The 24351-nt window shown below is 45.3% G+C and overlaps 1 protein-coding gene across 1 annotated transcript in view; it reads left to right on the top strand.

The window, feature by feature from the left end:
- LOC120406861 (cytochrome P450 4V2-like) overlaps positions 1 to 19916 on the top strand; it is a 42874-nt gene extending 22958 nt beyond the window's left edge. Inside the window, exons 5-12 of the mRNA XM_039542044.1 lie at positions 17 to 207; positions 669 to 738; positions 5207 to 5333; positions 7262 to 7453; positions 8951 to 9053; positions 15476 to 15610; positions 16094 to 16273; positions 19744 to 19916. Of these exons, the coding sequence (XP_039397978.1) occupies positions 17 to 207; positions 669 to 738; positions 5207 to 5333; positions 7262 to 7453; positions 8951 to 9053; positions 15476 to 15610; positions 16094 to 16273; positions 19744 to 19916 (1171 nt within the window). The remainder of the gene's footprint in view (positions 1 to 16; positions 208 to 668; positions 739 to 5206; positions 5334 to 7261; positions 7454 to 8950; positions 9054 to 15475; positions 15611 to 16093; positions 16274 to 19743) is intronic.
- Positions 19917 to 24351: the final 4435 nt, after the last annotated feature.

The raw sequence follows: 24351 nt of genomic DNA on the forward strand, positions 1-24351 counted from the left end.
ATGCTTTATTTTGTAGCACTGGAGATAAGTGGCGTTCCAGAAGGAAAATGATAACTCCCACATTCCACTTCACAATCTTAGCTGATTTCCTAGAAGTTATGAACGAACAAGCCAATATTTTGGTTGATAAACTTGAAAAGCACATTGACAAAGAGCCCTTTGATTGCTTTCTAGACATCACGCTCTGTGCCCTGGATATAATCTGTGGTAAGTCTTGCTGATGATTCAGCAGTTGCTATAAACGTGCTGTAAATGATAAGACTTAAAAGTAGCGCAGTTACAATGCTGCAATTTAATTAGTTGAGATAACTGACAAAAAGGCCCTGCCTGTCTTGTAACAATACTTCTGTATTATCTACCCTGAATGCATCTTTTCTATTTTAATTATTTTTGTATCTGTCTGAATAATCAAATATTGTGTTATGAGAATCCTTTGTCCATGGGGTAAAACAGGGATATGGAAAGTAAACTGAGGGAGAATTAAAGGAATAGAGGTAATAGGGCTAGACTCACAAAGAAGAGTACACATTCTAAAAAAACAGAAACGCCATGAGATGAGGATGTAAATGGCTGCAATGCTTTCATGCAACATTTGGCGATATATTGTCAATGAATTTGACTTTTCACCCAGTTAACTTTAGTAAATTTCTCTTTTCTTCTTTTTCTAGAAACTGCGATGGGCAAGAATGTGGGTGCACAGAACAATAGGGATTCTGAATATGTCCATGCTGTTTATAAGTGAGTGTAGACCTTCACAAGGCCTTCTGTGCCACCTAAGTCCTCCCTTGCTTATCTGTGGGGATGAGGGAGGCTGTATATGGAGGTAGAGTGTCAGGACGATGGTAGAACCTATGTAAGCTGTCCATGCACAGATGAGACCTCTATAATGGCTGCACAAGGCAAGCTGCTCCAACCTGTGAACAGGTTTCAGTTGCAGTTCAGCTTCTCCATGGCTAATGTTGGCTGGAATAGTCACCACGGCTCTTTTGAGCCTTCTCTGGAGGGTGGGACACTGAATCCACATAGCACATTGGGCCCAATTCACTGTTGGTTTGCACCTTGTACAACCATTCCCACTGGTGCAAAGTGGGAGTGAAACGCTATCTGAATAGAATGAAGCTATGTTGCATGGCCCAAACCCCAAGGGTAATAGGGCAAGGCTAATACTTCTGTTCCATAATTTCTATTTAGTTACAATTGTGTGAATGTCTCACTGAAAAATTGTCCTGGCAGAATTTCTTTCCATAGTTTGAGCATAAGCTTTTGTGGGCTATAGCCCACTTCATCGGATACATGCAATGGAAAATACAGTAGGAAGATATATATATAAAGAAGGATTCTGGGTGGACTCCTCCCAAAGGTCGAAACAACAGACTGGACTTCTACATAGAGTGCTTCGCTGATGTGCACGGGCTGAAATTGTGGAAAAGCAGCATCACTTGCCCCATAACCTCAGCCGTGCAGAACACAGTGCCATCCACAGCCTCAGAAACAACTCTGACATCATAATAAAAAAGACTGACAAAGGAGGGGCTGTCATCATCATGAATAGGTCGGAATATGAACAAGAGGCTGCTAGGCAGCTCTCCAACACCACATTCTACAAGCCATTGCCCTCTGATCCCACTGAGGGTTACCAAAAGAAACTACACCATCTGCTCAAGAAACTTCCTGAAAAAGCACAAGAGCAAATCTGCAGAGACACACCCCTAGAATTCCAAGCAGGGGTATTCTATCTGCTACCCAAGATCCATAAACCTGGAAATCCTGGATGCCCCATCATCTCAGGCATTGGCGCCCTGACAGCAGGATTATCTGGCTATGTAGACTCCATCCTCAGGCCCTACGCTACCAACACTCCTAGCTATCTTCGAGACACCACTGACTTCCTGAGGAAACTACAATCCATTGGTGATCTTCCTAAAAACACCATCCAAACCACTATGGATGTAGAAGCCCTCTACGCCAAGATTCCACACAAAGATGGACTACAAGCCATCAGGAACAGCATCCCCAATAATGTCACGTCAAACCTGGTGGCAGAACTTTGTGACTTTGTCCTCACCTATAACTATTTCACATTTGGGGACAACATACACCTTCAAATCAGCGGCACTGCTGTGGGAACCCGCATGGCCCCACAGTATGCCAACATTTTTATGGCTGACTTAGAACAATGCTTCCTCAGCTCTTGTCCCCTAACGCCCCTGCTCTACTTGCACTACATTGATGACATCTTCGTCATCTGGACCCATGGAAAAGAAGCCCTTGAGGAATTCCACCATGATTTCAACAATTTCCAGCCCACCATCAACGTCAGCCTGGACCGTCCACACAAGAGATCCACTTCCTGGACACTACAGTGCTAATAAGCGATGATCACATAAACACCACCCTATACTGGAAACCTACTGACCGCTATACTTACCTGCATGCATCCAGTTTTCATCCAGACCACACCACACAATCCATTGTCTACAGCCAAGCTCTACGATACAATCACATTTGCTCCAACCTTTCAGATAGAGACAAACACTTACAAGATCTCTATCAAGCATTCTTACAACTACTGTACCCACCTGCTGAAGTGAAGAAACAGATTGACAGAGCCAGAAGAGTACCCAGAAGTCACCTACTACAGGACAGACCCAACAAAGAAAGTAACGGAACGCGACTGGCAATCACCTTCAGCCCCCAACTAAAATCTCTCCAGCACATCATCAAGGATCTACAACCTATCCTGAAGGATGATCCATCACTCTCACAGATCCTGGGAGACAGGCCAGTCCTTGCTTACAGACAGCCCCACAACCTGAAGCAAATTCTCACCAGCAACCACAGACCACACAACAAAAACACTAACCCAGGAACCTATTCTTGCAACAAAGCCCGTTGCCAACTCTGTCCACATATCTATTCAGGGGACACCATCATAGGACCTAATCACATCAGCCACACTATCAGAGGCTCGTTCACCTGTACATTTACCAATGTGATATATGCCATCATGTGCCAGCAATGTCCCTCTGCCATGTACATTGGCCAAACCAGACAGTCTCTACGTAAAAGAATAAATGGACACAAATCAGACGTCAAGAATTATGACATTCAAAAACCAGTCAGAGGACACTTCAATCTCCCAGGTCACTCAATTACAGACCTAAAAGTCGCAATATTACAACAAAAAACTTCAAAAACAGACTCCAACAAGAGACTGCTGAATTGGAATTAATTTTCAAAATGGACATCATTAAATTAGGCTTAAATAAAGACTGGGAGTGGATGGGTCATTACACAAAGTAAAACTATTTCCCCATGTTTATTTTCCCTCCCACACACACTGTTCCTCACAACTTCTTGTCAACTGCTGCAAATGGATCATTTTGATTACCACTACAAAAAGTTTTTTTTTCTCTCCTGCTGGTAATAGTTCACCTTAACTGATCACTCTCATTAGAGTGTGTATGGTAACACTCATTGTTTCATATTCTCTGTGTGTGTGTAAATATATATATATATCTTCCTACTGTATTTTCCATTGCATACATCTGATGAAGTGGGCTGTAGCCCACGAAAGCTTATGCTTAAATAAATTTGTTAGTCTCTAAGGTGCCACAAGTACTCCTGTTCTTTTTGTGGATACAGACTAACACGGCTGCTACTCTGAAACCTTTCCATAGTTTGTTTATCAGATGGCATTGCTTATGCTTCTGAATTGTGGAGAGGTTGAAATCAGAGGAAAGGTCATGTAAATTGTTACATTTAATTAAAAAAACCCTCAACCTTTTGTTCTCAGTATACCCACTGACATCTGAGTTACTGCAGAAATATACCGGTGTGAGAGAAAACGGAGGCACATGTTCCTTTTTCATAGTGACAAACTTCTTTGATTAATTCTGATTTTTAGATGGGAATAGATTTCATTTGTGTGGCAGAGGGCAATGCCAGTGCTTCCCCTTGTGGCACAGGGAGGTCCTGCAGGCACACTTCCCTCAGTTCCATCTACGGAGTTCAGAAGAAACTCACTTGCCTCCAGTGTCTTTAAACATTTCCTCTTCACCTGGGCTCAGATTTATTTAGTTTACATAGCTTCCCCAAAAGCTATGGGGTCTTAACAGTTCTCTTCCTTGCGGCTGAGGTTTTCTATCAAGCTGTTCCCTTTGGGGCACATGAGGCCCACAGCGCCACTTATTGGTCTGAAGAAATATGTACAGCCCAGCTGTTGCTTTCAGCCAGCTTCTCCTTCACCTAGTCCAGGGGTGGGCAACCTTTCAGAAGTGCTGTGCCGAGTCTTCATTTATTCACTCTGATTTAAGGTTTCGTGTGCTGGTAATACATTTGAACGTTTTTAGAAGTTCTCATTTCTATAAGTCTATAATATATAACTAAACTATTGATGTATGTAAAGTAAATAAGGTTTTTGAAAATGTTTAAGAAACTTCATTGAAAATTACATTAAAATGCAGAGCCCCCTGGACCAGTGTCCAGGACCCAGGCAGTGTGAGTGCCACTGAAAATCAGCTCACGTGCCCGCCTTTGGCACCCGTGCCATAGGTTGCCTACCCCTGACCTAGTCCCTTTCTCCAGTTAGTTCCTAGGCTCCAAGGGTTCAGCAGGTCACCTTGTCCTGCTGGTGTCTCCTTTTTCTGAGGGAGGAGGCAGCAGCATAGATACAGCCAATTTCCCTGAGCTGGTTCTGGATGGTTGGGAGAGAGGAGCCTTGCCCCACCTTCTTTGCAAGGCTCCTGGTTCTGGCCCCTTGAAGGAATAGAAGCACAGGTTTTCCTCACATACCGACTATTCTCCTTGAACCACTTCCTCTCTCCCTATATCTGCCTTATGTCACTTTCCTAGACTTTTGGGTACCAAACCTTAAAAGGGCCCCACCATGGAACGGGGTGGGATGATCCTTAGGCCCTACTATCCTTCAAGGGACAAACCACTCCTGTCACAACCTGATAGAAGCATTTCTGTCCATAGAAACATGAAAAATAAGATAGATGATTCTGAGCATTATAATTAATAATAAAAAGTGGATTGATGGCATCCCTGAGGACTAGACAAAATTATTGTGTCTGCAACATCAGATGGTACTTACATCATCGTGTTCAGGACCAGGAAATTTAGACACTGTTAGGCTCTTGTGGATGTGTTGGGGATGTTTTTCAGAAATAACTATAATTTAATGTTATTTTTGTTACCCTAGGATGAGTGACGTCCTTCAACAGAGACAAAGGTGTCCTTGGCTTTGGCTTGACTTTATGCACTATATGTTCCAAGAAGGAAGGGAACATAATAGAAGTCTCAAGATTCTTCACATTTTTACTGACAATGTAATGTGTTATTCCTTTTTTTATTGTGTCCCAGTCAATGGAGAGAAATACTGTAGTAAATATTGAGATTTCAGATTGTGCATTTGGTGGCTGGGCATTCAACCATTGGAAACATCACCTTTTCTGAGCGATGTGTCTGGGATAGGAAAACAGAATGTTTATCGTATTCAGGCCATAAAGGAATGCCCTGAAGGGAAAGATGCAATAACTTAGAATCTATTGGTTTCAGCTAATGGGTAACCCTTACATGGGAATAGTATAATCATTTATACTAGTATACTTTAGTTGGAGGAGGAGGGGAAGCCATAGAAAATTATCTTAATTCTCTTAACATACAGTGTACTGAACAGCTTAAAATAATCTAGCACTTCACCATTAGTCTTGTAACAGCTGTAAAAATCACAGCTGTTGCAAATGCCAAGACTCTTATTATTCCATGCTTTAAATAAAGAGTTTAAAAACTGCCCTACCTTTATTTTTAAATCTGTTTTAATCAAGCAATACAAACTGATTAATACCTAAAGACCAGATTCTGTGGTGACAGGAAGTTGAGTTAATGGAAGCTGTGCACCCATATCTGAGACCAGAATTTGCCCTTTAAAGAAGAAAGTTCAGTCACAGGGCCTTATTTTCCTCTCATTTAGAGCCAGTCCCTGTGCACATTGTCTTCAGTGGTGCAGGAATCAGCCCTTAAATCACTGTAGCTCCATGGCATTCAATGGAGATACACCTATGAAAAGGCCAGGAGAATTAGGTACCACATCTGAATGGGATTCTTCATCCCTTTGGTGCTGATTTGCATTCTGTGCAATGTCACGTTACTATACAGTATTGTTGATGTTGCCTGCTAAGGCAGCAGCACTGTGCTGAGGCTCAGAAATGAAGAACAATCAAAGCAAGGAGTCAACAAAGTGTTCCTGTCTGTAGCACTAGGTTCATACTCATAAGTAGCCTGTTTGTGAAAAAGCAGGACATAAAACCTCAGAATATATATGATTCACTGCATGGATGAGTGCAAACTCAGCATGCAATAGAGAAACAAGTATTAGGGGGATGGTATAGATCCCTTTCTACCACCAACCAATGCATAGTATAGAGCAGGGGTGGGCAAACTTTTTGGGCCGAGGGCCACATCTGGGTGGGGAAATTGTATACAGGGCTGGGACAGGGGTGCGGTGTGCAGAAAGGGGCTCAGGGCAAGGGATTGGGGCAGAGGATGGGTGTGGAGTGCATGAGGGGGCTCAGGGAAGGGGGTTGGGGTGCAGGAGGGGTGTGGAGTGCAGGAGGGGGCTCAGGGTGGGGTGCAGGAGGGGTGTGGACTGTGGGAGGGGGCTCAGGACAGAAGCTGGGGTGCAGGGGGCTTGAGGAAGGAGTTGGGGGATGGGGTGCAGGAGGGGATTCGGGCTCCGGCCCGGTCCCGCTTACCTAAAGTGGCTCTGGGGTGGCAGTGGTGTGCACCAGGGCCAGGCAGGCTTCCTGCCTGCCTGCCCTGGCCCCACACCGCGCAGCTCCAGGAAGCGCTGCGGCTCCTGGCGGTGGGCGGGGAGGGCTGCGTGTACTTCCCTTGCTGCGCCTCCAGGTACCTCCCACGAAGCTCCCATTGGCTGCAGTTGGAGGCAAGGACAACGCACAGAGCCCTCTGTCCCCCCACCTGGGGGCCGCAGGGACATAGTGCCGGCTGCTTCTGAGAGTGGCGTGGGGCCCCATGGCTCCACGGGGGGCAATCCCGTGGGCCAGATCCAAAGCCCAGAGGGGCTGGATCCGGTCCACGGGCCATAGTTTGCCCACCTCTGGTATAGAGCCACGGATACAGTGAATTTTTAAATATGTGGGATAAAAATTATTTTAAAGTGCATACAAACAGGGGCCACACATCATTAGATTGTGGAATTTAAGCCATGAGCTATATATACATTTTTATATTAAAGGTTATTGCAGAAAAATCCCATGAAATAAAGATACATGAACAACATAAAATTGACTTTGAAGGCAAATGTGAACAACGTGGGTCCAAAAAGAGAAGAGCTTTTCTTGATATGCTTCTGAATGCAACTGATGACAAAGGAAACAGACTGAGCTACATGGATATTCGAGAGGAAGTGGATACTTTCATGTTTGAGGTACCCCAAGGAGCTGTAGACTTTCAGAGCTTGAGATCTGTTACAGAACTGAAGTTTTACTCTTACTGGAACAGAAGCTTTACTTTTATGATTCAGTCATAACTGTAATAGTGTCGGAGCAATGTAAGAAGAGCTTGATGCACACATTGCAGTATAGAATCTCATTCTTCAGAAAAAAAAATATATCCAGAGCAAGAAATCTTCAATATTGTGAGTTGCAATGTTGTGGTGGAAAGTTACACATTTCCAAATCAGGACTGAAGTCCATTGGTAGAACTATGTGCCTCGTCCTGCAAACCATGGCACATTTGAGCAGTCCCCCCTCACACCAATAATCCAATGACTACTGTGGAACTACTGCCAGGGGCCAGGGTTTGCAGGTCTGGACCCATAGGTCCTCATTCAAAGCCTATCCAGGTCAAAGGGAGTCTTTCCATTGACTTGAATGGACTTTGGAGCAGGTTGTTAGTGAGGAAGCTGTATAATATATACCTAGACTAGATAGATATATACCTAGAAATATAGCAATTGCAGCACCTGATATGAATGGTCCTAATCTGTTCTCACATTGAAATATCTCCATGCTACTAATGACGTTGTTAGGTGTCTTTAGTCTCTTTTCATTCCTGTTATATCCATTGTGACACAGGATAACTGGAAATGATCACATTGGGCCTGATTCACTGCTGTATTGCTTGTTTTCTGCTGGTGTAAGTCTTTACTCCCAGAGGCAGTGGAATTAATTGTACCATGATCGCTATTAATCTGGGGCTTGATTACAACAAATTTGATTAAAATTAAGATATTGACAAAATCTGTTGCTAATGAACATTCCCTTGTTTTTGTTAGCCTACAGTACCTGACTGGATCAGTTTTATGTTTATAACATATAATTTTAGGTTAATTATATTCCTATGCCCTCTTGTGGTAATTGATGGTAATACTGTATTTACAATCCCACGATGAAAAAGATAAGTGAGTAACTTTGTATACTTTATATTTCATTGTAAAGCAGTGAAGAAAGGTAAATGCCCCTCCAACAATTGACTGTGGGGAAAAATAGTGACTTTAAGATTACTATATAATGTTTAAATTATTGTGACTGTCCAGAGAGATTTAGTGGGTCAACCAGCTAATGTCTAAAAGGAAGCAATAGCAAACCTCTTCCTCGGAGTCTGAATGCAGAGGAAGACCCTTCACCCAGTCAACATAGAGTAGCTAAGTAATAGAAGAGGAATGGCAAAGAGACTTCTGCTTGTTAACATTATGATCCCCCCCCCCCATTTTAGTCTCCATCCATTATATTACACAACTAGCTATTTCCTGTTCAATCGTAGGTATCAGATTTTTACATGGATTCATATATTCTTACCTTTTCTTCTGTATCTGTACAGTTAGGCTACATCACTAAAATGTCCCTAATTCCTTGAATATATTTAATTTCATATTCATCAGGATAATGCAGATCTGAACATCTGAGTAAATCTGTACTTCTAGGGGCATGATACAACAGCTGCTGCTATGAACTGGGCCATCTACTTACTTGGATGTCATCCTGATGCCCAGAAGAAAGTTCACAGAGAATTGGATGAAGTGTTTGGTAAGTTTCTACTCTTTCCTTGGATGTGGGTGTAAGTTTGCATTGACAGTATATGGTTTAACAGTCATTTCTATCTAGAGATTTATAAAGGAAAATAAACACCTGCCCTGCCACTGTACAGGCTGTAACTCTTCTGTGTATAAAGATATATCAGTGGTGGTTGGCTTGATGCTAAGGGAATTATGACAGATCACTTAGATTGCAAAGTCTTTCGGGCAGGGACCATCTCTTTGTTGTATCTTTGTACCGTGCCTATCGCAATGGAATCCTGGTCCATGACTTGGGCTCCTTAGGTGCTACTGCAATACAAATAATCAGTAGGGCTCCATGTCTGTCCTGGAAGTCACAGATTCCATGATTTTCCACGACCTCCATGACTTCTGCAGCAGCTGGTGTGGTTGACTCCCAGGGCTGCCCAGGCAGCTGGCTCTGGGGCCAACTCCTCAGGCAGCCCTGGGGATAGCCACTCCCGCCCCAGCAGTGGCTGGAGCAGCTGGCTCCGGGGACTGCTTGAGCAGTGGTCCTGCAGGTGGCGGGAGCAGAGGTGGGTGGGTGGCCCTGGGGGGCAGCCAGAGCAGCTGCCGCTTGTTAGCCCCCGACAGCTGGTGCCGCTGGCCCCTGCCCTCCCTGAGCAGTGGTCCCCTAGTCTCCCCCCAGAGCAGTGTCCCACCCTCCCAGCTAAGATTTAGTCAGGGATATATAGTAAAAATCACAGACAGATCATGGGCCATGTGTGATGTTCCCCTCTGGTGTTATCTGGACCGGTGATTTGCTAGATCACTCTAGTCCTTGACTCTGGGAGCCAGCCTTACTCTGCTCTGCTGTCAGAACCCCAACTGCTGGGCTGTTCACGCACAGCCTCTGACATTTAAGCTGCTCCTTGGATTGTGCAACCGAATGACACTAGCCAATATCTCCGGTCCCAGACACAACCTTAGGAACTTCCATCTTGCAGTGTCCAGTTATGAGTTCATCAGTTTAACAAAGAAATTGTTATGCACCAGGCTTGTTATCCCAAGAGGAGTCTCTGACACACTTCAAACCAAATGCACTGCTTCAGGTAGAATAAACAAACAGATTTATTAACTATAAAGATAGATTTTAAGTGATTATAAGTCAAAGCATAACAAGTCAGATTTGGTCAAATGAAATAAAAGTAAAACGCATTCTAAGCTGATCTTAATACTTTCAGTGCCCCTACAAACTTAGATGTTTCTCACCATAGCCTGGCTAGTTGTCCTTCAGCCAGGCTCTCCCCTTTGATCAGTTCTTCAGTTGCTTGGTGTGGTGTCTGTAGATGGAGGTGGAAGAGATAGGAAGAGCATGGCAAACGTCTCTCCCTTTTATCACGTTCTTTCTTCCCTCTTGGCTTTGCCCCCACTCCTCCTTCAGAGTCAGGTGAGCATTACCTCATTGCAGTCCAAAACTGACCAAAGGAAGGGGAAGGTGACTCACTCGAGAGTCCAACAGATCCTTTGATGTTGTCTAAGCAAGTGTTCTTTGTTCCTGTGAGGCTGGCCTGGGTTTGTCCCATACATTCCCTGATGAGGTATGAACTTTTTGCCTGGGCTTATTTAAGCCATGAAGACACATTTTCAGCCTCATAACTATATACATGAAATTTCAACCTATAACATTACTATAACAACAATTACTATAACATCACTATAACAACAATGCTCAGTGCATCATGAGCCTTCTGAAGACACTCAACATGACAAACTTTGCATTGGATACCACACAATAATTTTACAAGGATGAACATGGGGGTGCTGGGTGTTTCCCCTAGGTACAAAAGATTACACCGTGAATTTGTATTTATTGCATGTGACCTGTCTGTGACTTTTACTAAAAATACCCATGATTAAATTGTAGCCTTAATAATAAGTAATAATGGTAGTTGAAGAAAATCACAAGAATAAATATTTAGACAAATGATTCAAACCCATAAGTGTAACCCACGGCCCTAAAAGGGAGATATCTCTTTAAGAGCTCTGTAGAGGGTAGGAATGAGTTATGTCTGGGTCATTGGTGCTAGGCAGATGCACAATTAACGCTCCACACTCAGAAGTTTCTGGAATTGTGGGTGGCAATTTTGGGTGTGCTCAGTAGGTTCCCTGTTACTAGACTCAAACTCCATGAGAGCTAGTAGTCACGGCAGCTCCTTTACAAAAGGCCACGTGCCTCGTGTGGGTTGGAAGAAGCTGAGCCACAGGCGCTGAAAGCAGACTATTTTCATTAATTCTGAAGTATTTTGCAGCAAGTTTTTTAAAATCTAGATACTTAAAGTGAGTGCTCAGTTAATTAGTTAGCTGACTAGCTAACATGGCCGGCATATGAGCCCCTGGGGATGCTAGCCACGTGGCCCCACCCCTTCCACATGAGGCCCTGCCACATCACCCCTCCCGTCTGCCATGGCCCTGAGCTCTCCACAGCTGGAGGGGCCCCAGCCACCCTCAACACCGGCTTGGGGAAAGGGCAGAGCATGGGCAGGGCCAGGGCTTGGCTTAGGGAAGTCTTAGCCTTCCCTGGCCTATTATACCTGCACCCATAGGCGGCAGGTTTGTATAATTTTTGGTGGGGCCCAAAATGGTGGTGCCCCCCCGCTCCCGCCCTGTAAGCCGATATAAAATGAAGCTACAACGCGTCAGTGCCACAAGATTACAAGGGTCAATTAAAAGTGGAAAGTCAGAAGCAGCACTTGCCTACTTCAATATACAGTATTATATTTTGTTGCATCTGTTGTGATGAAGTGGGAATGTTCTTAATATTTTCTCTGAATACTGTGTGGGTGCCTCAGTTTCCCCTGCAAGATGCCAACTGAAGGTGTTGGGGACAAAGAGATCAGGTGGCCTCCTTGTCCAGAAGAGACACAGAGGCCAGAGGAGGGAGTGTCAGTTTGGAGCTGGCTGGGGAAATTGGGAGAGACCCAGAACTTGGTTCTGGGCTCCCCACCCCCCAAGATGGACCTGACAGAGGGGTTCTGTTTTCTGTACCAACAAGCTCTGTTTAAACTGTGTTCCCGTCATCTAATAAACCTTCTGTTTTACTGTCTGGCTGAGAGTCACATCTGACTGCAGAGTTGGGGTGCAGCGACCTCTGGTTGCCCCAGGACCAGCCTGGGCAGACTCACTTTGGAAAGTGCATGACGTGGAAGGGCATGCTGAATGCTCCGAGGTCAGACCCAGGAAGGTGTAAGCTTCTTGCCCTGGAGACAGTATGCTCCGAGAGAGGAGGCTCCCCCAGAGTCCTGACTGGCTTTGTATGGAGATGTTCCAAAGCATCACAGCATCCCCTTCTACACCGTGCATTTCCCAGAAGTCCGCACAGGCACTGACACTGCCTCCTCCGGCCTTTGTCTCTTTTCCAGGCATTAGGAGGCCACCTGATCTCTCTGTTCTCCAACACCTTCAGTTGGCACCTTGCAGGGGAAACTGATTTGGGAGAAATGAAGTAAAAGCTGCCCAAACCGAGCTTGAGCACTCCTGAATTTTGAGGTGTTCAAATCTGGAAGGCAGGTGCTGGGGGTGGGAGAGGGCTGTGGGCTCCATGGGGGAGCATGGCAGCAACTGTCTGGAGCTGCATGGAGCCAGATACGCTGGTCTGAGTGGCACAGTAAGCAGTTTGGGGGTTGGAGAAGAGGTAGGGAGTTCCGGGGGGCAGTCAAGGGACAAGGAGCAGGGGGAGTTGGATGGGGCAGAGGTTCGAAGGGGCAGTCAGGGGACAGGCAGCAATTGGATAGGCATGGGAGTCTAAGAGGTTTATCAGGGGACAGGTAGGGGGTGCGGTCCTGGGGAAGTTGGGTGGGGTCTCAGGAGGGGGCAGTTGGGGACAAGGAGAAGGGAGGCTTAGATAGGGGCTGAGGTACCAAGGGGCAGTTAGGGGCAGGGGTCTCGGGAGGGGGTAATTGGGGAACAAGGACCAGTGGGGCTTAGATAGGGGGTGGAGGTTCTGGGGGGCAGTTGGGGCTGGGGTCTGGGGAGGGGGCAATCAGCGGACAGAGGCTGGGATTCAAAGGGCTCTGGGCTGCTGGCAGCCGCGGGGATCCCAGAGCCCTTTAAATCCCAGCCCCGGCTGGGAGTCAGAGGACTCTGGGCTGCCCGCTGCGGCGGGGAGCCCAGAACCCTTTAAATCTCAGCCGCTGCTGGGATTTAAAGGGCTCTGGGCTGCCTGCAACCGCGGGGAGCCCGCAGCCCTTAAAAACTCAGCCGCGGCAGGGATTTAAAGGGCTCTGGGCTGCCTGCAACCGGGGGGAGCTGAGACCCTTTTAAATCCCAGCCGGCGGCCGGGAATCAGAGGGCTCTGCGCTGCCCACTGCGGCGGGGAGCCCAGAGCCCTTTAAATCTCAGCCGCGGCTGGGATTTAAAGGGCTCTGGGCTGCCTGCACCCGCGGGGAGCACAGAGCCTTTTAAATCCCAGCCGCGGCCGGGAATCAGAGGGCTCTGGGCTTCCCGCTGCAGCAGACAGCCCAGAGCCCTCTGATTCCCGGCCGCGCTGGGATTTAAAGGGCTCTGGGCTGCCTGCAACCGCGGGGAGCCCAGAGCCTTTTAAATCCCAGCCGCAGCCGGGAATCAGAGGGCTCTGGGCTGTTTGCTGCGGCGGGCAGCCCAGAGCCTTTTAAATCCCAGCCGCCGCCGGGAATCAGAGGGCTCTGGGCTTCCCGCTGCAGCAGACAGCCCAGAGCCCTCTGATTCCCGGCCGCGGCTGGGATTTAAAGGACTCTGGGCTGCCTGCAACCGCGGGGAGCGCAGAGCCTTTTAAATCCCAGCCGCGGCTGGGATTTAAAGGGCTCTGGGCTGCCTGCAACCGCGGGGAGCGCAGAGCCTTTTAAATCCCAGCCGCGGCTGGGATTTAAAGGGCTCTGGGCTGCCTGCAAACGCGGGGAGCGCAGAGCCCTTTAAATCCCAGCCGCAGCCGGGAATCAGAGGGCTCTGGGCTGTCTGCTGCGGCGGGCAGCCCAGAGCCTTTTAAATCCCAGCCGCGGCTGGGATTTAAAGGGCTCTGGGCTGCCTGCAAACGCGGGGAGCCCAGAGCCTTTTAAATCCCAGCCGGCTGGGATTTAAAGGGCTCTGGGCTGCCTGCAACCGCGGGAGCCCAGAGCCTTTAAATCCCAGCCGCAGCCGGGAATCAGAGGGCTCTGGGCTTCCCGCTGCAGCAGGCAGCCCAGAGCCCTCTGATTCCCGGCCGCGGCTGGGATTTAAAGGGCTCTGGGCTGCCTGCAAACGCGGGGAGCCCAGAGCCTTTTAAATCCCAGCCGCAGCCGAGAATCAGAGGGCTCTGGGCTGCCTGCAACCGCGGGGAGCGCAGAGCCTTTTAAATCCCAGCCGCGGCTGGGATTTAAAAGGCTCTGCCCGCAGCAGGCAGCCCAGAGCCCTCTGATTCCCAGCCGCGGCTGGGATTTAAAGGGCTCTGGGCTGCCTGCAAACGCGGGGAGCCCAGAGCCTTTTAAATCCCAGCAGCAGCCGGGAATCAGAGGGCTCTGGGCTGTTTGCTGCGGCAGCCCAGAGCCCTTTAAATCCCAGCCGCCGCCGGGAATCAGAGGGCTCTGGGCTTCCCGCTGCAGCAGGCAGCCCAGAGCCCTCTGATTCCCGGCCGCGGCTGGGATTTAAAGGGCTCTGGGCAGCCCTGGCGGCGGCGGCGGCAGCGGCGCTCGAAGCAGGGGAGAAAAAATATTGGTGGGGCAGAGCCCCTGCCTGGGATTTATTCATGGGGCTAAAGCCCCAGAGCCCCATATAAGTCGGCGCCTATGCCTGCAGCCATGCTAGCTAACTGAGTGATTGCAGTAGAGGAAGAGGAACAGTCTGCATGGATTCCAGTTGGAAGTTTCTGCAAGCAAGAGGAAAGACGTTATTGCTGCAGTGCTTCTAACTCAGCAGATTGTAACTGAGACTCAGGTGAACTCAACCTTAGCTTTTGGAACTCTGAGTCTCTTCTCACTGTCTTTCTGTGGGGACTGGCCTGTTTAGATTTAATTTGTTTTCTTTATTTTTGTTTATGTATAACTGCGAAGATCATGTATGTGGATTATAAAGGAGCCATGTTATGTTGTAGCAATTAAGTTGTTATTATGACTATTATTATTATGTTTTTGTCTTTGTAAAGTTGGTACTTAAGAATTATGTTAATTCCTTTTATTCTTTTTGGACTTGAATGTGGGGAGGTTGATCTTGTGCAATCCTTGCTGAAAATCCTCAGTGACTGAATTCTGGGTCTCCAGGTGCTTTTCTATGGGAGTTGGGTTCTTTTAGGCACCAGAGAAGGGCAATTATGTAAACTCTAGCCCATTCAAAGGTTACATAAGCCCAGTGGTGGAGTTGTAGTTTTGTCAGCGTTTAAGAGAGTTGGGAGTCCCTTACGATAGCTTTAGTCTTTAGTCTGATTAGGACAGTTGTTTCTCACACCCCTGTTGTGATTCTGATCAGGGAACTCTGACCGGCCTGTCACAATGGATGACTTGAAGAAGCTCCGATATCTTGAGTGTGTTGTTAAGGAAGCCCTTCGTCTCTTCCCTTCTGTTCCATCCTTTGCCCGGACCACAAGTGAAGATTGCCATATTAGTAAGTAGTAGTATTTATTTATTATTATTTTTTATTTTCATAGTGTGTAGGAGCCCCTGCCATGTACCCATTTAGACTAGGTACTGTACAAAGAAAGTACAAAAAGATGTTCTTTGTCCCAAAGGACTTACAATCTACATATTAGACAAGGGAGATGGATGCAGACACTCCAATGTGGAGTACAAGAAAGCAATAAGACCCTATTGGTTAGCAGATTAGGCTCTTATGTCAGCACAACAGCAGTCTAGACATTGTCAAGTTTTTGAAGGGCTCACTGCAAAAGAGAGTTTTTAAGGAGGAGGAGGATGTTAGTTTTGTGGATGTTTTCGGGTAATAGATCTCAGCCTTTTCTGTATTCATTATTTTTAGCTATGAGAAGTATCTGCTGTCAAGGTGTTGCACAAGTAAAGAACTGTTTTTGTGCTTTGTATCCATTTACAGGAAGTCACTTACTTCACTGGCATGTTGATTCTTTTTTTGCAGAAGGATTTAAGATACCAAAAGGTACACAGGTAGTCATTGTTACTTATGCACTGCACAGAGATCCAGAGGTTTTCCCAGACCCTGAGGAATTCAGGCCTGAGCGATTCTTCCCTGAGAATTCTAGTGGAAGGCATCCATATGCATATGTGCCCTTCTCTGCTGGATCCAGAAACTGCATTGGTACGTAGTTGATAAACGCCGAAGAGTAATAGGTCTCTATCGGGAGAGTGACACTGGCCCTTAACGAAGGAAGAGATTAGTGCACTTAAGACTGGTTAGTTGACCTCCCATCCCCATTAGACTTAAAAGAGGGTACTTGGGCCCTAGAGGGAAGGAGACCTGGTGAGCCAGAGACATGCAGTATCAGAGCTTGAGAGGAGTCAGAGACAGGAAGCAACAGGAAAGAGCTGTCAAGCATTGCTTGGGAGAGCTACAGAAGACCGGGTGGATACAGCTGAGTTCTGAGGACAGCTGGAACAGAACTGCTGGTAAGAACTGACTGAAGTTGGGACCCTGATAAGCAGAAGGCTTGGGCATTGGCCCCTAGGCAAAAAGGAAAGATCCAGCTTGGGCAGGGGAAGCCGAGCTTGGAAGCAAGAGGCTGGACTCTGGAGGGATGTTCCCTGAGCAGGGGTGGGGCCCCCAGACAGGGAGACCTGGGGAATAGAACACAGCAGGGAGCTCTCTTGTGGGACACCTGACTTGGGGGAGCCATGGGAAGAATCATGAGACTGGTCATTCTCTGGTGCATTGCCTGGAGAGTGGGCCCTGGATCAGGGGCCAAAGGGTCTGAGAACACAGTGCTGCTGTTGACTCCCAGGTGAATAACCTGGAGGTGTTGTCCATGAAGAGGGGAATGGAAAAATAGTTGCACCTTTATATGTTTACTGGGGGTTTGTCAAGAATGGTTTTTCTACAAGGCTTTTGGGGGAATGAATGCACTAGTATATTTGAATAAATTACTCTGAGAGGCAGGCTTTGTATTGGACACTGAGAGACTGTTTCCTGGGTGAACAAAAAGGGGAAACAGAGGCAGTGGTACCAGTCATGCTGTAGCCTGCTGCTGGAGGGTGCTGTGTTGCATGCCCCAGGCAGGGTTGCCCCTTGATAGCCTTCATACTTGGTTATTGAACTTACCACTAAGTCTGGTTAGATGAAGTTACCTTTGCTGCAGTACCCACAGCAGAGCTTATGCATTCAAATGTCAATGTCAATCCTGTGTGCTTAATAACTGAGGCAGAGCAATTCTTACTGGTATCTCATTCTTCAGCCTGATGTCATATTTACATTTTCTTTCTTCCCATGGGGGTCTTCAGAGTCCACTTTGTTTCTTCCTTACTGGGACTTGATCCACATGTAACTCAGTGTCATGCTAACATCAGTTCTGGCTCAAAAGGGCTGGACATGGTTCCCGTCAGACTTCAGAGTCACCGGGAGACACCCGAACAGCTCACTAGGGAACAGCATGAGACACTCTTTCTCTCCCTCCCCATGGGATATGTTTGCTGGTGATACTATGATCCCAACCACTGGTCGACTGCAGGCTGGAGGGGAAAATTTAAGACCTCTCTATGGTCTTCTGCAGTAACTGCTGGGGCGGTCACTGAGCTCCTAAAACTTGTAAGCTGTTCAGGGAAGGGACTGTGTCTGCACTTGTTTTTCTGAAGCACCTAACACAGTTGTGTATAATCAAAAATAAACAACTTTTGGAGAATTGTATGTGTTATATAATTGGTGTGACATCAAAGAAGCTGTCCCTTTATGGATCCTTAGTCCAGAGGCACTATTCTACCACATTAACTATGAATGGTGCAGAGTATTGAGAAGAAGGCAAATGTCTGTTGTTCTGATCTCATTTCATTTTCAGGATTTCATTCCATTTTGAATGAGTTGGTCTCAATGCCAGAAGCACCGTTGTAGGCAAGGCTCTCAGCAACAGCTGTTGCAACTCTTCTGTCAGCAATGCAAAAATATAGTAGACATTCTCAGGAGTCCAAATACAAATGAAGTTAATTTAAAAACAAACAAACCCAAAACAAACTAACAAAGCCAAAGATTACTCTTTATTCTTGATCAGATCTTTGCGCATTGAAAGAGGAACTAACTTACCATAACCAGGCTAATTATTGTTTCTAGTGCACCCAAATTGTTTTAGGTGTTTTCCAGGTATAAAGATTCCTGCCTAGGCAGCTTGCAGTCTGAATAGACAATGTACAGAGAAGGGGTTGAGGGAAGGGAGAGAGACACTCTCAGAGTTCAGGGCAACTGCACATTTTTTCCCCGCTTATGACCTATTGTAGGCTGCCAGCTCCTCAGCCATCACATCTCTGGGGTGGAGACTCATGACTCTCTCCCTCCTGACCAGGGTTTTTCCAGGTTGCAGAGTTCCCTGCCTACTGTGAATTTCCCAGAAACTTGGACTGCCTAAGCAGAGCTGCTTTGATTTTCTCCTCAGAGACTATAAACAGCAAAATGACCCACCGTTATAAGTTATCACACAGCTTTTTCTAAGCAATCATACTTTTTTTTAAGATAAAAGCATTACAGAGAAAACATATTAAAAACAAAAAAAGAACCTACACATAAGTTTTTTAGCACATCAAAGATTATCCCCATCTCCTCAAGGGCTCTGGTTGGTGTCAGTCCTACCAACCCTTCCCTAAGGACTGGGGCCCTTCCCGTGGACAGCAGGTCCTGTCTGATTGCTGGATCGGAAAGAAGGCCCTGAGTCAGTTTAAATTCAGACTATTTATCCAAAAATCCTTTCTTTGTCTGTTGGCCTCTGGAGAACTCAGTCTGAACTAGTATATGCGGGCCTCTCCAGGTGGTGGTAACTCACTGGAGGCTTTACTATCTGAGTGAATTTGCCTTATCACCTTGTTCTTAGTTCCTAGAGAGGCTGTGGTTACCTCTCCTGTTGAATTACATACAATCCCTGGCCCAGAATGATACATGCACTTAATACAGTAACATCTCCTAAAGATATTGCAGGAAACTGCCCTATCTCTCACAGACAGCACAACACAACTTTTAAAATCCTCTGCCTCTTTCTGTATAATCTTTGGCTAACTGTCTGGTCTCTGACCCTTGTCAATTTGCTTAATTCCTTTTCCTTTTTATTTCTATTTTCTCCCCCCTCCACTTTTCTCTTAAACCTTTGCTTTGTTTAATTTATCCCCTCCCTATTTCACCAGCACACTCTACTTTTAGGATAAAAACAAAATCAACAAAGCTCTGTCTTTTTTCCTTTTATGTGTGCTCTTCCTCTTCCTGCTGTCCATATGCTGTGATCCTGGAGCTGAGCCCTCCTCCTCCTCATTTAGGCCTATTTGTGATATAACAGGGTCACATTTTATATTAGCCTTTCCTCCATGATACAGGGCCAACTTTAATCTCCTCTTGCTTGGAGGCCATTCATATTTTAAAGCTGATTCTTTCCTGCTGTAGATATGGAAGGAAACAGATCTATCACAAATCCCGTTCTTGGTAACATTTGTACTATCCTGAATTTGGCCCATATTGGCTTATAATCTTTGACTACAGATGCACAGTTATTCCCATGCTGCATTTTGTGGGAAATTTTTAAGTGTAATTATGAGTAATAATTTAGTACTAAATTACTATTGTTTATGTTCCAATATAACCTGAAGGCCAACGCTTTGCACTGATGGAAGAGAAAGCTGTTCTAGCCATCATCCTACGGCGCTTTTGGGTGGAGACAAGTCAAAAGAGAGAAGAACTTGGTTTGGTCTCAGAACTAATTCTTCGCTCAAATAAGGGCATCTGGATCCAGCTGAAGAGGAGAAGAGAGAGTGTGTCATAAGAAAGTTCACAAGGATTTTAGATCCTAAAACATGTACTCAGCAATATCCTGTAGTTCACTGATCTTTGATCACACAAAAAGATTTAACAGAATTGTAAATATATCAAAATATTTCAGAACCTCTAGGCCTTTTGTACTATAAATATTTATCTCAGGATATGATCTTTCCCTCCCATTCAGTTGGCTCAGGATGTATCAAAGTAGCGTTGACATTTGAACATCTTATATCCTTACTAATCATTGTCTTGGTACTTTACATCACTTTCTCTGAGACCACCATTCATGTTGCTCCATGAAATGGTCAGCAAACTGACTTCTCCCCCTTGAGGAAAAGTTGCGGGACATGTCCAGCTTCCACTCTCCCAAGGGTGAGGGTATGAAGGTGGTCTTCCATCCATAGTCTCTTAATTGCCAACACAAGGTACTGTTACAGTCTTCATTAGAATATTTTTGGTGGACAACTCCATAGCTTATGTGAGAGAAATCAGACAACTATAGTTCTTGCATGGAATTGTAGCCTTGACAGGCTAAATGTAGAAAACTTTATGTGAATTTGGAGCTACCTGAAAAGAAAGAGCCAGATCCTCAGCTGGTGTGAATCAACTTAGCTCTATGGTCTACAGTGTTGCTGTGTGAGTTTTCACCAGCTCAGGATCTGGTTCAGTATATTTAGTGATTATTCATTCAACATTGTTTTTTTTGGTTATTGAGTTCATTCTGCAATTTATGGCATGTCCCAAACTCTCCTCTCACTTAAATCAGTGCAGTTTTACTGGCTTCAATAGAGTTATCTCTGTGTGAATGAGGGGAGAATTTCACAAATGACTTCCAGTGTGCCTATTGAAGGGAGAGAAATATATTTTCCAAAATGTATGTGTTTTCCACAGTTATCTTTGAATGTTATTGTGGCCTTGATTGTCAGATTAATTTGTAACATAACTTGTATTATACAGTATGATATAATACATTCAGCTAACAGTCAAATCTGGTTGAGATTTATGTAAACCTCTGTATTTAAATGATACTGACGTCCTTTACAAATAGTTATAAATTATTAGAATGGATTTTTTGTTCACTTTCTGGCACTTGACTCACAAAAGCAATCAGTAGATGGGCTTCTTTCCTGAGGATAAAAAGAAAATCGAGGTAGCCTGGATGCTGAGCTACCTCCCTTAATAGAGCAGTTACACTAGCACAAGGTGGATCTGTGTTTGCCTGCACAAAGTGAGAATTTTGATTGCCAGCACAAATAATTATAACAATTTGACATTCAGGGTCAAAGTCTGCTATGAGATCCAACCCCTGGTCCAAATCCTACTTGAGTCAGTTGGTGCTACACCTAGTAATTGAGAATAGAATTTGACCCACAGCCATAAATTACTGCTAGTCTCATAGGGTGAACAAAGAGCTGACACAGAAGTGAAATATCATGGCAATTTATGATGATTGTGTACTGTGGGGCTGGGCAGAAAGCTCTTCTTTCTCTCCCCAACTCCATGCAGCACAAACCTGATTGGCTGTGGGGGGAGTGCCCCTCAAAAACAAGGACACCGAATTAACTTGAAAGGGTTTTAGCCAATGAGCAGACAGGAGGTGGGATGGTTCATCAGCCTGGGAAGATTTAGAGAAGGAATAAAGAAGAAGCTGGCGAGTAAGCAGTAGCCCTGAGCTGAGGCAAAGAGCGAGACTGAACCTGGAGCTGCTTGGAGGGGAGCCAATTGCTTGCAAAAGGGGACTCATAAATGCACAGCCTGGAGTTCACAGGACAGTTGAGACCACTATTCTGAGCTCACAGGTTGGACTGACCCAAAGGGGAGGGGATGGGATTGCATTGGCATGGGGCAGAGAGTCTGTGTGTGTCTAGCCAGCCAGTGGGGGAGGAGCTGTGGCTCTATCGGGGCAAGAAAGTCTATATAACCCCTGCTAGAGATCCTGACCTAGATCTACTCCTGGTTTGCTTGGGTTAGGTAACTGTTGTTCTATTGTTAAGTGTAATTCATATTCCAGGGGTTAACTCTGATCCCTGTAGGAAAGAGGGTTGGTGTTTGTACAGAGGTGTGTGGCTGGGACCTGGGACCTCTCTCCCAATTGTTGGAATCCCCCACCTTACAATACTTTCAGATAGGAAATATTGGTAATGTATTTAATGTACCTAACCTTGGTCTATTTTTAGCTATCTGGACAATATACATTATTTTTCAATAAAGTTATTAGTTAAAGATATTTTTAAACTGAAGAAATATTAAACAGTGAACATTTCCATGTGAAAACATAGTGGTGATGTTAGAAAATGGAGAGATTAAAAATGCAAAAGAGGGACACTTAATAGGTTGTAGCCCTACAGTGTTGTGAATTTGTTTATAAAATGTTGAATTTGCTACATTGCTCCCTAGATCAATAAAACAATATATTCTTAAATAATCTGTTTGTACTGTGACACTTAATGCAATGATTTAATATTTTTCTAATTACAGATATCTTTGAGAAATGCAAACACAAGTACATACATACTGTGTGTATGGGTGTGCAAGCCAGGAATTGAAAAATGTCTATGAAAGACTCAGAAGATTAATTGTTTCTAATATGAAATTCAGAGGTCACATCCACTCTTTACTAGAGCTGGTCAAATTATTTACAAGCCACTTTTTGAATTATTTCATGAACAAAAATAGCAAGTTCAGCTTGCTGTTGTATTCAGACAGGTGCTGAGGTTTTGTGAAAAATGTTAATATCTGAATAGTTGAAATTTTAATGGTTTTTAGCACAAATAATCATTCTTTAAAAAATTTGTGCTAGAAATGCTTGGGATGAAATTTGTACAAAGAAATTATTCACTGAATACCTGCGACACAGAATTACATTTAGTCAATTCAAAGGTCTGTAAATTAGAAAAAGGTGTTGCAGTGGCTTAGTGCTTGCAGCCATTGCCTCAGCTTCCCCCTTGCTAGTTGGGTAGTTTACCCATCCAGCTAAACCAAAAACTCCACTCCTTCCATGTTAACAAGTTAAAAAAAAATGTCTTTCCCAGTCTTTACCTAGGGTGCAGGCTTTTTTCTCCTCATGGTGGAACTGGACGTGATGAGCAGAAACTTGGGCAGCTAAATATGCAGATGCCCATTTCGGGGCTCAAGCCCACTCTGCCTCTTTGCCCAAGGCCATTCCTTCACCTTACTCAAACTTTCTCCTGTACTGGGCTTCCAATACAAATTCTCAGTCATCAATATTTCCACTGATAAATAAATCCAACAGTTCTCTTCCTAGGCTTTCACAGGGCCACCCAGTGCCTCCCTTGGGTTCTTTATCTTTTTGTCTGTGAGTGGAGCAAGGCAGAGCTCCTGCTCCTTCCACATATCTCCCTGTTCTGACGAAAAAGGAGCTTGTTTGTATTCTGGCCCCGTTTCCCAGCATTTTTATCTATGGTACTTTTATGACTTCTATTACAATAGTATCGGAGTGCCTTACAATCTTTTCATCTATTTATATTTACACACCCCTGGGAAGCAGGAAGTACTGTTAGTCTCATTTTATAAATGGGGACTGATGCACAGAGAGGCTAATGGCTAGAGCTACAAAGGTATTTAGGTGCCTAACTTCCTAAGGCACTTAAATCCAAAAGTGAGTTCCTCAAATCCCCTGCTAGGGTTCTGCTAACCCTGTAGGTGCCTAAACTCCCTGGACACTTAACTTTCTGCAGGTGAGCATTCAGAGTGCTGCCTCAGTCCTGATGCCCAGCATATAGCTCATGCCTAAACCCTAGCTGAATTCTGAAACTCTGCATTCCCCCACCTATCTTGCCTGGAGGCCCTCAGTCTGGTAGGTGTCTCAGAGCATGCTTACTGGATTGAGCTCTGCACAAAGCACAACCAGAAGAAGTGGTGCCACTGACCCATGATGTGGGAGGCTGCTGGCCAAATCCCTCCTCTGCCTGATTCATTGGGCCAGAGAGTAGGAGCAAGAATCATTCTATAAGCCAAAGGTTAGGGCAGCCAAGACCATACAGGGAGTCTGTGGCAGAGTAGGCTAGGGATAATAGGCTATTTCTTCCCATAGCCTATAATCCAATGGTCCCTCTGGGATGTACAGCCTCCAGAATGCCATTGTTTTGGGTGAAACAGAATAGTGCTGCACACCTGTGGTCTGTTTGTAAAAGGCCATATGTCTCATTACAGGGGTAAATTAGAGAAGGAAAAGAAAGTCACTGGGCATAGAGGTAGTAGACCAGGGGTCGGCAATCTTTCAGAAGTGGTGTGCTGAGTCTTCATTTATTCACTTTAATTTAAGGTTTTGCATTCCAGTAATATATTTTAATGTTTTTAGAAGGTCTCTTTCTATAAGTCTATAATATATAACTAAATGATTGTTGTATGTAAAGTAAATAAGGTTTTTAAAATGTTTAAGAAGCTTCATTTAAAATTAAATTAAAATGCAAAGCCCC

The sequence above is a fragment of the Mauremys reevesii genome, linkage group 5 (assembly GCF_016161935.1).
Source record: "Mauremys reevesii isolate NIE-2019 linkage group 5, ASM1616193v1, whole genome shotgun sequence".
Lineage (NCBI taxonomy): Eukaryota > Metazoa > Chordata > Testudines > Geoemydidae > Mauremys > Mauremys reevesii.